The sequence below is a fragment of the Oryctolagus cuniculus genome, chromosome 1 (assembly GCF_051225735.1).
Source record: "Oryctolagus cuniculus isolate XC-2025 breed Fujian yellow rabbit chromosome 1, ASM5122573v1, whole genome shotgun sequence".
NCBI lineage: Eukaryota > Metazoa > Chordata > Mammalia > Lagomorpha > Leporidae > Oryctolagus > Oryctolagus cuniculus.
In genome coordinates, this window is record NC_142867.1 from 235,566,962 (window position 1) to 235,577,430 (window position 10,469).

At 66.2% G+C, this 10,469-nt stretch overlaps 1 protein-coding gene across 1 annotated transcript; it reads left to right on the top strand.

The window, feature by feature from the left end:
• Positions 1-6,483: 6,483 nt before the first annotated feature.
• LOC149128913 (uncharacterized) lies at positions 6,484-9,204 on the top strand. Its single transcript, XM_089306782.1, has 5 exons — positions 6,484-6,779; positions 7,771-7,841; positions 7,931-8,164; positions 8,955-9,056; positions 9,176-9,204. Exons 1-5 carry the CDS (start codon positions 6,739-6,741, stop codon positions 9,202-9,204), a joined length of 477 nt encoding a protein of 158 aa, XP_089162908.1. The 5' UTR covers positions 6,484-6,738.
• Positions 9,205-10,469: the final 1,265 nt, after the last annotated feature.

Consider the following 10,469-nt stretch of genomic DNA (forward strand, 5'->3'; position numbering starts at 1 on the left):
GGTGATGGGCCACTCAGCCCAGGGGTGGGACCTGGCAGAGCTCCTGTGCGGGTGGGGATCTCCTGGGCTCCCCAGGGCCTAACCCACTGGGGGTCGGGGCAGGAGGGAGGGAGGGGAGGACCCAGCAAGGTCACAGGCCAGGGCCAGGCCTCTCAGGCCCTCCAGGTGGGCAGCAGGCCCCCGGGCCCTGCCCCGCCCTCTCGGTGGGACCGACCACGTGCTGGTCACTGAGTGCCCGCTGGTGGCGTTAGGGCTGCCCCCTCCCGGCTGTCTCGAGGGTGTCTCGGTGCGCATGCGTGTGCGTGCCCTTGTCTGAGTCCTTGCTCAGCTCTGGGGCTGGCCCCCCAGTCCCTGCTGTGGGTGTTCCTTTCCTGTGCCCGTCTGAGGTCCCTGTGGCCTCCCGGGCTGGGCCGGGTGACCCTGGGCCTCCAACTGACCAGCTGAGGACAGCCCAGGGCCAGGCGTGTCTCCAGCAGCATCGGCACCACCCTGGACCCGCAAGAGGACTCCGCTCCACCCGGCCCGAGAGTGGGCATCGCCGGGGCCGCGGGCGGCCGGGACAGCGCAGCCACAACCCCGCAGCGGCCTGGGGTGGGGGCCGCAGATTCAGTGGCCGGGCAGACGCCCTGGCTCAGCTCTGACCACGCCTGCTGTGCCGCCCCCTGGCTGTCGCTACCGAGAATAAACCTGTGTTGGTTAAACCAGCAACTGTGCGGTCATTTTTCACTAAAGTCACTGGATACGGACACACACACACACAGAGACACAGACACACACATGTACACAGACACACACACACACGTACACAGACACACATACAGACACACTCGGACACAGACACATGGACTCAAACTCACACAGACACATGCACACACACACATGCACATACACTCACAGACACACACACAGACACACACAGACACACACAGAGACAGACACACGCACGGACACACACACACACACACACACACGGACACACTCGGACACAGACACATGGACTCAAATTCACACAGACACATGCACACACACTCACACACACAGAGACACAGACACACACACGTACACAGACACACGGACACAGACACACGGACACAAACACACACACAAACACATACAGACATACACACACACAGAGACACACACACAGAGACACACAGAGACACACACATAGACACACACAGACACACACAGACACACAGAGACACATGCACACACACACATGCACACACACATGCACACACAGAGACATACACAGACGTGTGAACCCTCACAGAACAGCAGGTCCACCTCGGCCCTGAGGGTCCCCAGTGTCCTGGGTGAACGCACACCCTGGCCCTCAGGGTCAGCCGCTGGGCAAACGTCAGGCAGTTCTTTGTCTCAGTGTGCGGTCAAGGCCCTCTTCATGTGCAGTGGGGGAGGGGTTCCCTCACGTGCCCACGTTACAGACGGGAACAGTGAGGCCCAGGAAGAAGCAGCCAGTGGGGTCGTGGGGCGCGTGGCCTCTCAGACCTAGGATCCACATCGCCTCCACCGCAGGCCCCCCAGGGCTGGTCCTGAGTCCCGGGCACGAAGCTGGGCCCCCGCCGTGCAGGCAGCTGCTTCCCATGGGGCTCCGCCCCCGAGCCTGGGACCTGGACCCCCCATTATCCCTGCGCGAGTCAGCCCCACCCCCACAGCAGCTGGCAGTGTCCGCAGCTGTGTCCCCGAGCGTCGGGCACGGACCTGCCTCCCGGGGCCCCGCAGGTCACGGAACGACAGGAGGGAGGAGCCGGGCACCGGCCCACAGCCCTGCTGCTCACAGAGGAGACGCCCGGACCCAGCGGGGTCTCGGCTCCTTCCTTCCCCTCCTCCATCCTCACACCCAGCACCGTGCACTGCCCCCTGCTGTGTGCAGGCACCGGGAGACAACGGGAACCCGACCCCGGCCCTGCCCCCGGAGCTCACGGCCGAGCAGCTGGACGGCGTCTGCCCCGGCAGGAGTGGGGCCGAGCCCGGAAGCTGCTCCAGACTAGCACCTTGCCGCTGCCGCAGAGCTGAGCCGGCTCTCAGATCCCAGGACCTGCACGGTGCCGAGGAGTGGCGCTGCGCCTCAGCTGGGCTCCAGTGCAGAGCCAGAGCCTGGGTGTCCGTGCAGCTTCCCTGGACCCCGCACAGCTCAGTCCCGGAGCCAAAGCAGGCCCCTCTCCAGCACCGCACCACCTCCACGCCAGCCCCAGTGCCACAGCCCCAGCCTGTCCAACACCACATCGGGAGACAGACGCAGTGCATGCGCGCAGCTAGGACCAGCCTTAGCCCCGCCTCCTAACGGGACCAGTTCTGGCTCCGCCCCTAAGCTAGCGCCAATCCTGGAACGGATGCACAGCGAGAATCCACAGTGGTGTCCCCTCCACGCTACCAGCGAGAGCCCTGAACCACACACTTCCCGTCCCCCACAAGCCAAGACAGACTTTCCTTCTGGGATTGTTCTTCCGACGTCTCTTGTGGTTGGCTGCATTTTCACGACATGAACTTTAAGGAACCGTGGAATCGAGCGGTGTGTGGCCGTCTCTTAGCTCGGGTGTGTGGCTCCTCCGTGCCGCACCTGTCGCTCGCTGTCCGTGGTGCTGAATCACATTCCACTGAGGGCACACACGTGTCGTCCACACACACAACCACTGCTGAGCAGACGTGTCCTGCTGGAGTCCGCGAGCCGGTTCCGTGCAGGGGCTCACGTCTGTGCGTCCTGTGCTGTGGACTCCATCTCTGTCTCTGGTCTCTGGCCTCACCCCTGCACACTCTGAAGAGCCTGACCCTCAGGGGTAGCTTGTGGCTGTGTACCTCTCACACGTTATGCGACGTGGTGTCGATGTCTCCATGGTGAAGTGGTGACTCAGGGCACTCAGTCCCTGTCGTGCTGTGTAGCCCCCTCCTCTCCCACCCCACCCAGCACCCGGCTCCCCTGGGGGCACCCACAGCCATCCTGGGGCAGGGAGGGAGGCCCTGCTTGTCCAGGGAGCATCGGCTGCTGGGTGGGGCCAGGGACCCAGGGAAGAAGGGATGCTGCCGTGGGCTGGGCTGGCGCCCCCTGGTGGTCAGCAACAGGGCTCTGAGGGCACACACAGTGGCTGCGTGGGACCCTCTGTGTCCCCAGCTGTGACCCGGGTTCCCAGCGCTCACTAGAGGGAGCTGTGGAGCTGTGGAATGTGGGGCCCTGGGGCTCCGGGCACACTCTGAGAGTTGGGGGGGGGAGAAGGGGGTGAGGACCCCACACATGAGGGCTGCACACGGGGAGGGTGGCCTTTCCCCCAGCGAGGCTGTAATGCCACGAGCCTCGTCACCATCCGTCCTTGTGACCGGAGCTGCGACAGTGCCCGTCCCTGTGTCCCGTGCCTGGGACAGGGGCAGGAGAAGTCCAGCAGTGAGGGACAGCCAGGTGGTGCAGGCAGCGGGGTCCACGGCACTGAAGAGAAGTGGGCGGGGCCAGGAGGCACCTGGGTGGCGACCTGCCAGTGTCCAGATGAAAACTGACCCTGGATGCCGGTGTGGAAGCTGAGCCACACCAAAGCCGGGAGACCGGAGCTCCATGCTGGTCTCCCACTTGGGCGACGGGACTGAAGGACTTGAGCCATCCCCTGCCCCTCCCCAGGCTGTGCACCCACAGGGAGCTGGACTGCAAGCAGTGGGGCTGTGACTGCAAACAGCACTGAGACACCAGACGCAGGTGTCCCAACCCGCGCTGTCAGGGACCCGGGGACGTGGAGACCCTCGTCCTCCCGCCCTGGGGCTGGACGTGCTGCAGGCACCGCGAAGTCCACCAGGCGGCGCTCGCAGGCGGCGCCCCTCCCGCGCCTCGCCCGGGGCCGCTGGAATCCAGGTCCCCAGCACCTGAAGGCTCAGAGCAGCATCGCTCCCAGGACCGAGACCACAGCAGCCCGATGCGTGTCCCTGGGAACCCTAACCCGATTCTGCACACAACGGAGCTCCGCTCAGCCACTGGCGAGTTTGGGGCACACGTGCCGACACGGATGATTTGGGGCACACGTGCTGGCACGGATGATTTGGGGCACACGAGCGGACATGGATGATTTGGGGCACACGTGCTGGCACGGATGATTTGGGGCACACGTGCCGACACGGATGATTTGGGGCACACGTGCTGGCACGGATGATTTGGGGCACACGTGCTGGCACGGATGATTTGGGGCACACGTGCCGGCACGGATGATTTGGGGCACACGTGCTGACACGGATGATTTGGGGCACACGTGCTGGCACGGATGATTTGGGGCACACGTGCCGACACGGATGATTTGGGGCACACGTGCCGACACGGATGATTTGGGGCACATTGCTGACACGGATGATTTGGGGCACACGTGCTGGCACGGATGATTTGGGGCACACGTGCTGACACGGATGATTTGGGGCACACGTGCTGACACGGATGAGCCTTGGGAACTGTGGCTCAGGAAGAAAGCCTGGCAGAGGATCCCGTGTGACCCGAGCCCCTTCAGAGGCCCCTTGTGACCTGATCTCTCTAGGGATGCCCGGGACAGAGGCACCAGGCCAGCGCTGCAGCTGTCACTGTAGGATCGTTCTGGGTCTGGCTCACAGATGATGGGCCTGGAGGGAATGGGATGGAGGGTACGTGGGGTCCCCGGGTTCTCGGGGACATCATGTCAGGAAGCAGAACTCCAGAGCCAGGGCACTGGAGGCACACAGGCAGACACTGTTAGAGGCCTTGGGCTGCAGGGGGCGCTGTCCAGCCCTGAGCACAGGCGAGTCCAGCCCGGCTGGCACTGTGCTTGGACTCCCAGGTCTACCATGAAAGTGGCGGTGTGCTGACGTCACCCTGGCTGGAGCTGACCTCTGGGCGGGGACCAGCGATGCCTGGGGGCTCCTGGGCCCAGGCGGGTGCAGGCTCCCGGGGAGAAGGCAGGGTGGGGCAGGGGGAGCACAAGGAACCCTTGTTGTCACCCCCCAGAGTGCATGGTGAGCCCCTCCCACCCACACCACCCTCCCTTTCAGACCAGGGCCCACAGGGCCCCGCCCAGGTGCTGGCTGCTGACCCCGGCCAGCGCCGCCCACTCACTCACGGGCTCCAGGAAACACAGTGAGCTCACCACCTGCTCTGCAGCAGGGGGCCTGTGTGGGGAGGGGCGGGAGTCCTGCTCCAGGGCAGCCCAGAGCCGGATAAATGGGCAGCAGGGAGGCGGGCAGCACAGGGCAGCGGGGCCGGGACCATGCAGCTGCTCCTGCTGACGGCCGGGCTGGGCCTGCTCTCTGTGCTGGGAGCCCAGGGCACTCAGCTGATCCCTGCCTCCGCTGAGGACGTGAGAGACGCGGGGAGAGACAGGGGTGGGACCAGAGTTTCCGAGGTCCTGGCCCTGGACACAGTGAGAGTCCTGGTCCTCATCCTCTGATCCCCACGGGATGGCGCAGAGGTCCCCTCCCCTGTCTTGGGTGACATCTGCCTGGCACAGACGGCCCCACGGCCAGGCAGTCACTCTGATGGGGTGGGGTCCTCCTCCCGTGCACCTGGGGGTGTGGCCCAGGGGCTGTGGGTCACTGGGGGAGGGATCCTGCTGTGGGGCGTGGTCTCCTGGAACTTGGGCTCCTGGCAGCGTCTCCGCCCCCCCAGCTGAGCCCCACTCGGAATGCTGACTGCAGTGACAGCCACCTCAGGGTCAGGTGCACACGGCCATGGCCCCCTCTAATCTATGAGAGTGAGCGTCTGCAGGGAGGCTGAGGGCCCTGCAGAGGACCACACAGAGCCCAGTGCCCATCACAGCCTCCCTTATGTTGATGTCCTTGTTCTGAAATCAGAAGGACCCTGACCCAACATGCCTAGGGTCAGAGCCCTTGTCCAGGAGCCCCGGCTCCCCCTAGTGGCCAGTCTGGCTCTGGGGCCCCCAGCCATGACCCCAGGCGCGTCCCTGTCCTGTGCCCCAAGCCCTCCTGTCCCCTACTCAGGGATGGCCAACTGCCAGTCACCTTCCCAGCCCACTGTGTCGGGACCCGAGCTCCCTCTGCCCTTCCCACACCAAAGCCCTGTCCAGATCCTCCCTTCCCCAACACAATGGCCTGGGCTCTGCCCGTCCCAGGCAGCAGCCACAGCCCTGGACACAAGAGGAAAAAAAGGCCACGGGGTGAGGAACCCAGGGCCGGGACAAGCAGGGGAGGATGCCGGGGCTGGACTGGTGGCATTGTTCAGGCCCCAGGATGGTCCTGTTCCTGTGGGTACAGGTGGACGGACGGACACGTGGCATTGGGAGACCTCTGCCGAGTCTCTAGCTGAGAACTGGGGACGCCAGGGGAGGCTGCGCCAGCCGGTTCCCAGCATGGTGACAGCGGTGACAGCAGGAGCCTGCACGCAGGCAATGTGTGGTCCCCATCCCCAGGATGTCACCACCCTGCTGCCCTCTCTGCCCCCGCCCCTGCCCCGTCCCTAACAGCAGCTTTGCCCTGGGCCTTTGGGTGACTCCCTCAGCTGCTGGCTCTGTGGCTGAGGCCGTCCTGGGTGCAGGTGCAGGCCCGGGTCCCGGTGCCTGCCTTGCCCCTCGCATGGAGGGACGACCCCGTCCCCACCCAGCCTCTGCCCCCCACTGCTCGCCCAGCTGAGGGCCCCATTCCCGGCTCAGCCCGGGCCCTGCTGTCGCCTCCCAGCTTGTAGGCCGATGGCACATCCAGCTCTGGGTGGGGACCTTTCCCATTCCGGCCAAGAGGAGGAGCCACCCTATACCTCCCTTCAGCCTTGGCATGAACGAGCTCCGGAAGCTGGAATTCAGGATGAACCTCACGTGAGCCCCTGCCCGCGGCCCCCCCACCCCGCAGTGCAGCCCCCGCCCTCCTGGCCCAGCTGCCCTGAGCTCAGCTTCCCTCCTTCCTGCTCGGTCTGGGTCGTCTCCCGCCACCCCTGCCACTTGTCGGGACCCTGTCCCTGCTGGGCCTCGCTCCCCTCGGCTGCCTGTGGCGCCCCATGCTGAGCGGTGGAGAATCTGTCCCTGAGCAGCGGGGGCTGTGGGTGCTGGGCTCCCTGCTGTGCGGACCAGCGCCTGGGCCCTGCCAGGGAGGAGCCTGGGTGAGGGCCAGCAGCGCCCGAGGCAGAGGCGGGCAGGTCCCTCATGGGGGTTCCTGGTCTGGACAACAGAGCCGCCTGGGAATGAGAATTCAGAGACCAGGACAGGACCCGATGGCCGCGGGGGACACAGGGGTACAGGGGCCTCAGGTCGATGCCCGCTGGCTTGGCGGGAAACGGCTGGGCTGTGGGGGCACCAGGCCGTCCTGACCTCGAGTGCCACCTGGCCGTGGGCTCTGTACCCGCCCAGGGTCTCTGGGGCCGGGGCCACAGGGAGCACACGGGGAGGGGCACGGAGTCCCCAGGGGTCACGTGCAGGGCCGTGTCCTACAGTGTCGGCAGGCCGCGCCAGGCCGCCCATGGCCTTCTGGGGATGGGCCCCGTGTGCTCGGACTGCTCTGTGGGTCTTAGTCATTTCCGGAGGCCTGCGGGGCCCCGATCCTGACCGCCCTGGTGCCCAGTGATCCTTACTGGCAGAAGGGGCCGAGGGGCCGTCCCGGCTTCCCTGGGCCTCCCGTGACCCGGGCCAGGGCTCCTTGAGGTGGGGCTCCTGGGACCCTTGTGGCCGCCATGAAGGCCAGTGCTCTCTGCATGATGGACACTAGGACATACCGGTGGGAGGAGCCGGCCCTCTGCTGGGGGACCCCAGAGGTCGGGAGCAGGAAGGTTGGGGAGGGGTCCCAGGCGAGGTCCATGCCTTGATTCTGCACCAGGAAACCCATTGGATGCATTCCGTTCAAGTTGCCCCTGGACATCGGATCCAAACCCGGCGTCTTCCACACCTGTAAGTGTGAGAGCGCCGCCTCCCTCTGCCTCAGCAGAGCCCGCGGGGCCTTCCCCAGGCATTGCTGAGTCTCCGTGCCCTCCCTGCAGGGTATAAGTACCCCATCTACATCAACTTCCTGCCGGGGAAGCAGCACGCCATCGCACACTTCAATGACACCATAGACTTCTCCAACCATGTGATGATGATGCTCATGGGTGCGTCTGCCCTCGCCTCGTTCGCGGACGCTCCCTGGCTCCCGGTCCCTGTGCACACAGCCCCTGGGCCATCAGCCCAGCTGCCTCCGGTTCCCAGCCCAGAGCCCTGCTGGGTCAGGACACTTGGTGGGGGAGGGAGGGCGGGCTCTGAGCCTCCCGTTTCACAGCTGTCACTCCTGGGGTCCAGCACCGGCATCCACACCCACCTGTGCCACCCCTGCTCTGGGCAGGACCCCTCCTCACACAGCAGGACTCGTGGGGGGTGCATAGGGCAGGGGCTGGGGCTCTGTGCACGATGCTGGCCAGGAGGGCCCGGGTGCAGCCTCTGAGACCCCGACTCCAGGACAGCCCGGGCTGAGGACATGGCCGGGGCCCCTGGGGGAGCCAGGGCCACACGGGGCTCTGCCGCTCTCCAGGGTGAGCCTGTGTGCGTGGCAGGGGTCAGGACCCCGCGGCCAGGTGGGGAGAGGGGCCCTGGGCTGGGAGCTGTAGCACACGGTGATACCCCTCCCTCCTCACACTGGGCTCTCCTCCCGGCTGCCAACCGCAGGCCCCTTCCTCAGCCAGGGGATCCCCAGCCCACTGTCTGCCCTCCAGGGCCAGTGTGGGGCAGGACCCCTTCCTGGGGGCTTGGGGGACGGCCCTGGGGCTGTCAGCCTGGCAGGAGGCCCCTGCACTCAGGAGACCAAATTCCAGACAAGACCCAGGCTCCCCCTGCCTGGGCCCCAGCTGCTCCTTCTCAGGATGCTGGGGGTGGGTTCTTGGGGTTCCCGGGGGACAGCAGGCTGGCGGCTTCTCAGAGTCCAGGGCTCCCCCGCGAGCTGTCAGGGTCAGGCCTGGCAGGGGGCCCTCCCCAGCCCACCTGCTTCCCCAGCGTGAGCCAGGGTCGCCCGACTGCACCCGCCCCCACCTGCAGGCCGCACCCTGGATGGAAACCCGGAGGCTGAGGCGACCTTCGAGGAGTTCGCGGAGAGCAAAGGGCTGAACCGAAGCGACATCGCCAGGCCCCCTCCCCTCGGTGACCTGGGGCTCCCCCGTCTGTCACTCACCTGTCACTCTCCCGGGATGAGGGCTGATGCTGGTGCCTCTCTTCCCGTGAGCGCTGACCCCTCCCCGCCTGTCTCTCTGGGTCTGCAGAAGCCTGCGCGCTGACCCCAGACTCTTAGTGCCGGGGGCGGCACCGCCTGCCCAGGAAGGACCCGGCCCCGCCCTTCGCCTGCACTCAGAGCTGCACCCTGGGAGCCGCCCCACCCTGCCCGTGTGATTGAGTCAGCGGAGTGGCCCCTCCCTCCAATGGCCGCCACGGCCAGCGTGCTGCAGCCGGCGCACCGCGCTGATCCGATGGCAAGAGCCAGGTGCTTCTCCTGGTCTCCCATGGGGTGCAGGGCCCAAGCACCTGGGCCATCCTCCACTGTACTCCCGGGCCACAGCAGAGAGCTGGCCTGGAAGAGGGGCAACTGGGACAGAATCCGGCGCCCCGACCGGGACTAGAACCCGGTGTGCTGGCGCCGCAGGCGGAGGATGAGCCTAGTGAGCCGTGGCGCCGGCGGCACTGGTGATTTCACGATGACCTTAGGCCCCTGCAGGGACACAGTCTGCAGCCACATTAGATGTTTCCAGCTGGCACTGGTTCTAAGTTTGCAGCATCATGAAACGGGGTTTCCACGACACACAAGGTGGGGGGCTTGGGAGTGCACGGAAATGGGGTGTGGGCGGTGCAGGCTGGGCTGTCACATGGCTGTCCTATTGGCCGGCCAGGCTGTCACTCAGGCCAGCTGAGGTTGTTGCTGGGGTGAGCTGGGGTGGGCCGTGCAGAGTGCAGCAGGCCGGGCAGGGAAGCAGGCTGGGCAGGGCAGCGGGGCAGCGGGGCAGCAGGCCGGCAGTGCAACTCGGCTCGTCTCTGCTGGCTCCCGCCCTGCCCACGACAAAGCCCCCCAGCACCTGCTGTTCCACGCAGAGAGAAGCTGCAGTCCTGACCATGGCCCGCAGCCCACACTCGCGTCCACCCTCGCTCAGGCTCCCCTTGGCCGGATGCCCCCTGGGTCGTGGGCGGAGGCTGCCGCTGTGCCCTACAGGCTGTCCCTGGACCCGCCAGCCCTCTGCTCCTCCAGGCCCACACTGCGTGTTCCTTCCGCCCAGAGCCCTCGCCCACCCGCCCTGCTCCTGGCCCAATTCCGTGTTCCAGTGCCAGCTCGGGGAGGCGGGCTCCGACCGTGCCACTCAGAGCACAAACGCCCCCTTGTCACCCTGCCCTGGTCCACGCCGTGCCCTTTGCCTTTCCCCGGTGCTCATCACCTGGAAATTAATCCATAATTACAGGAGTCGGCGCTCAACCAGGAAGCAGCAGGACGCCCTGAGCAGGGGTTCACCCGGGGAACAATGGACAATGGGCCGGCACAGGGAGCCGCAGGGGACAGCCCGAGACGTAGGG

What these genes read in the sequence shown, in the direction of transcription:
- LOC149128913 (XM_089306782.1), top strand. Translation starts at nt 6,739, where the DNA reads ATGAACGAGCTCCGGAAGCTGGAATTCAGGATGAACCTCAC. An exon ending in GAATTCAGGATGAACCTCAC is followed by an intron (nt 6,780 to 7,770) that starts GTGAGCCCCTGC and finishes ATTCTGCACCAG; the next exon opens with GAAACCCATTGGATGCATTC. An exon ending in CGCCAGGCCCCCTCCCCTCG is followed by an intron (nt 9,057 to 9,175) that starts GTGACCTGGGGC and finishes CTGGGTCTGCAG; the next exon opens with AAGCCTGCGCGCTGACCCCA.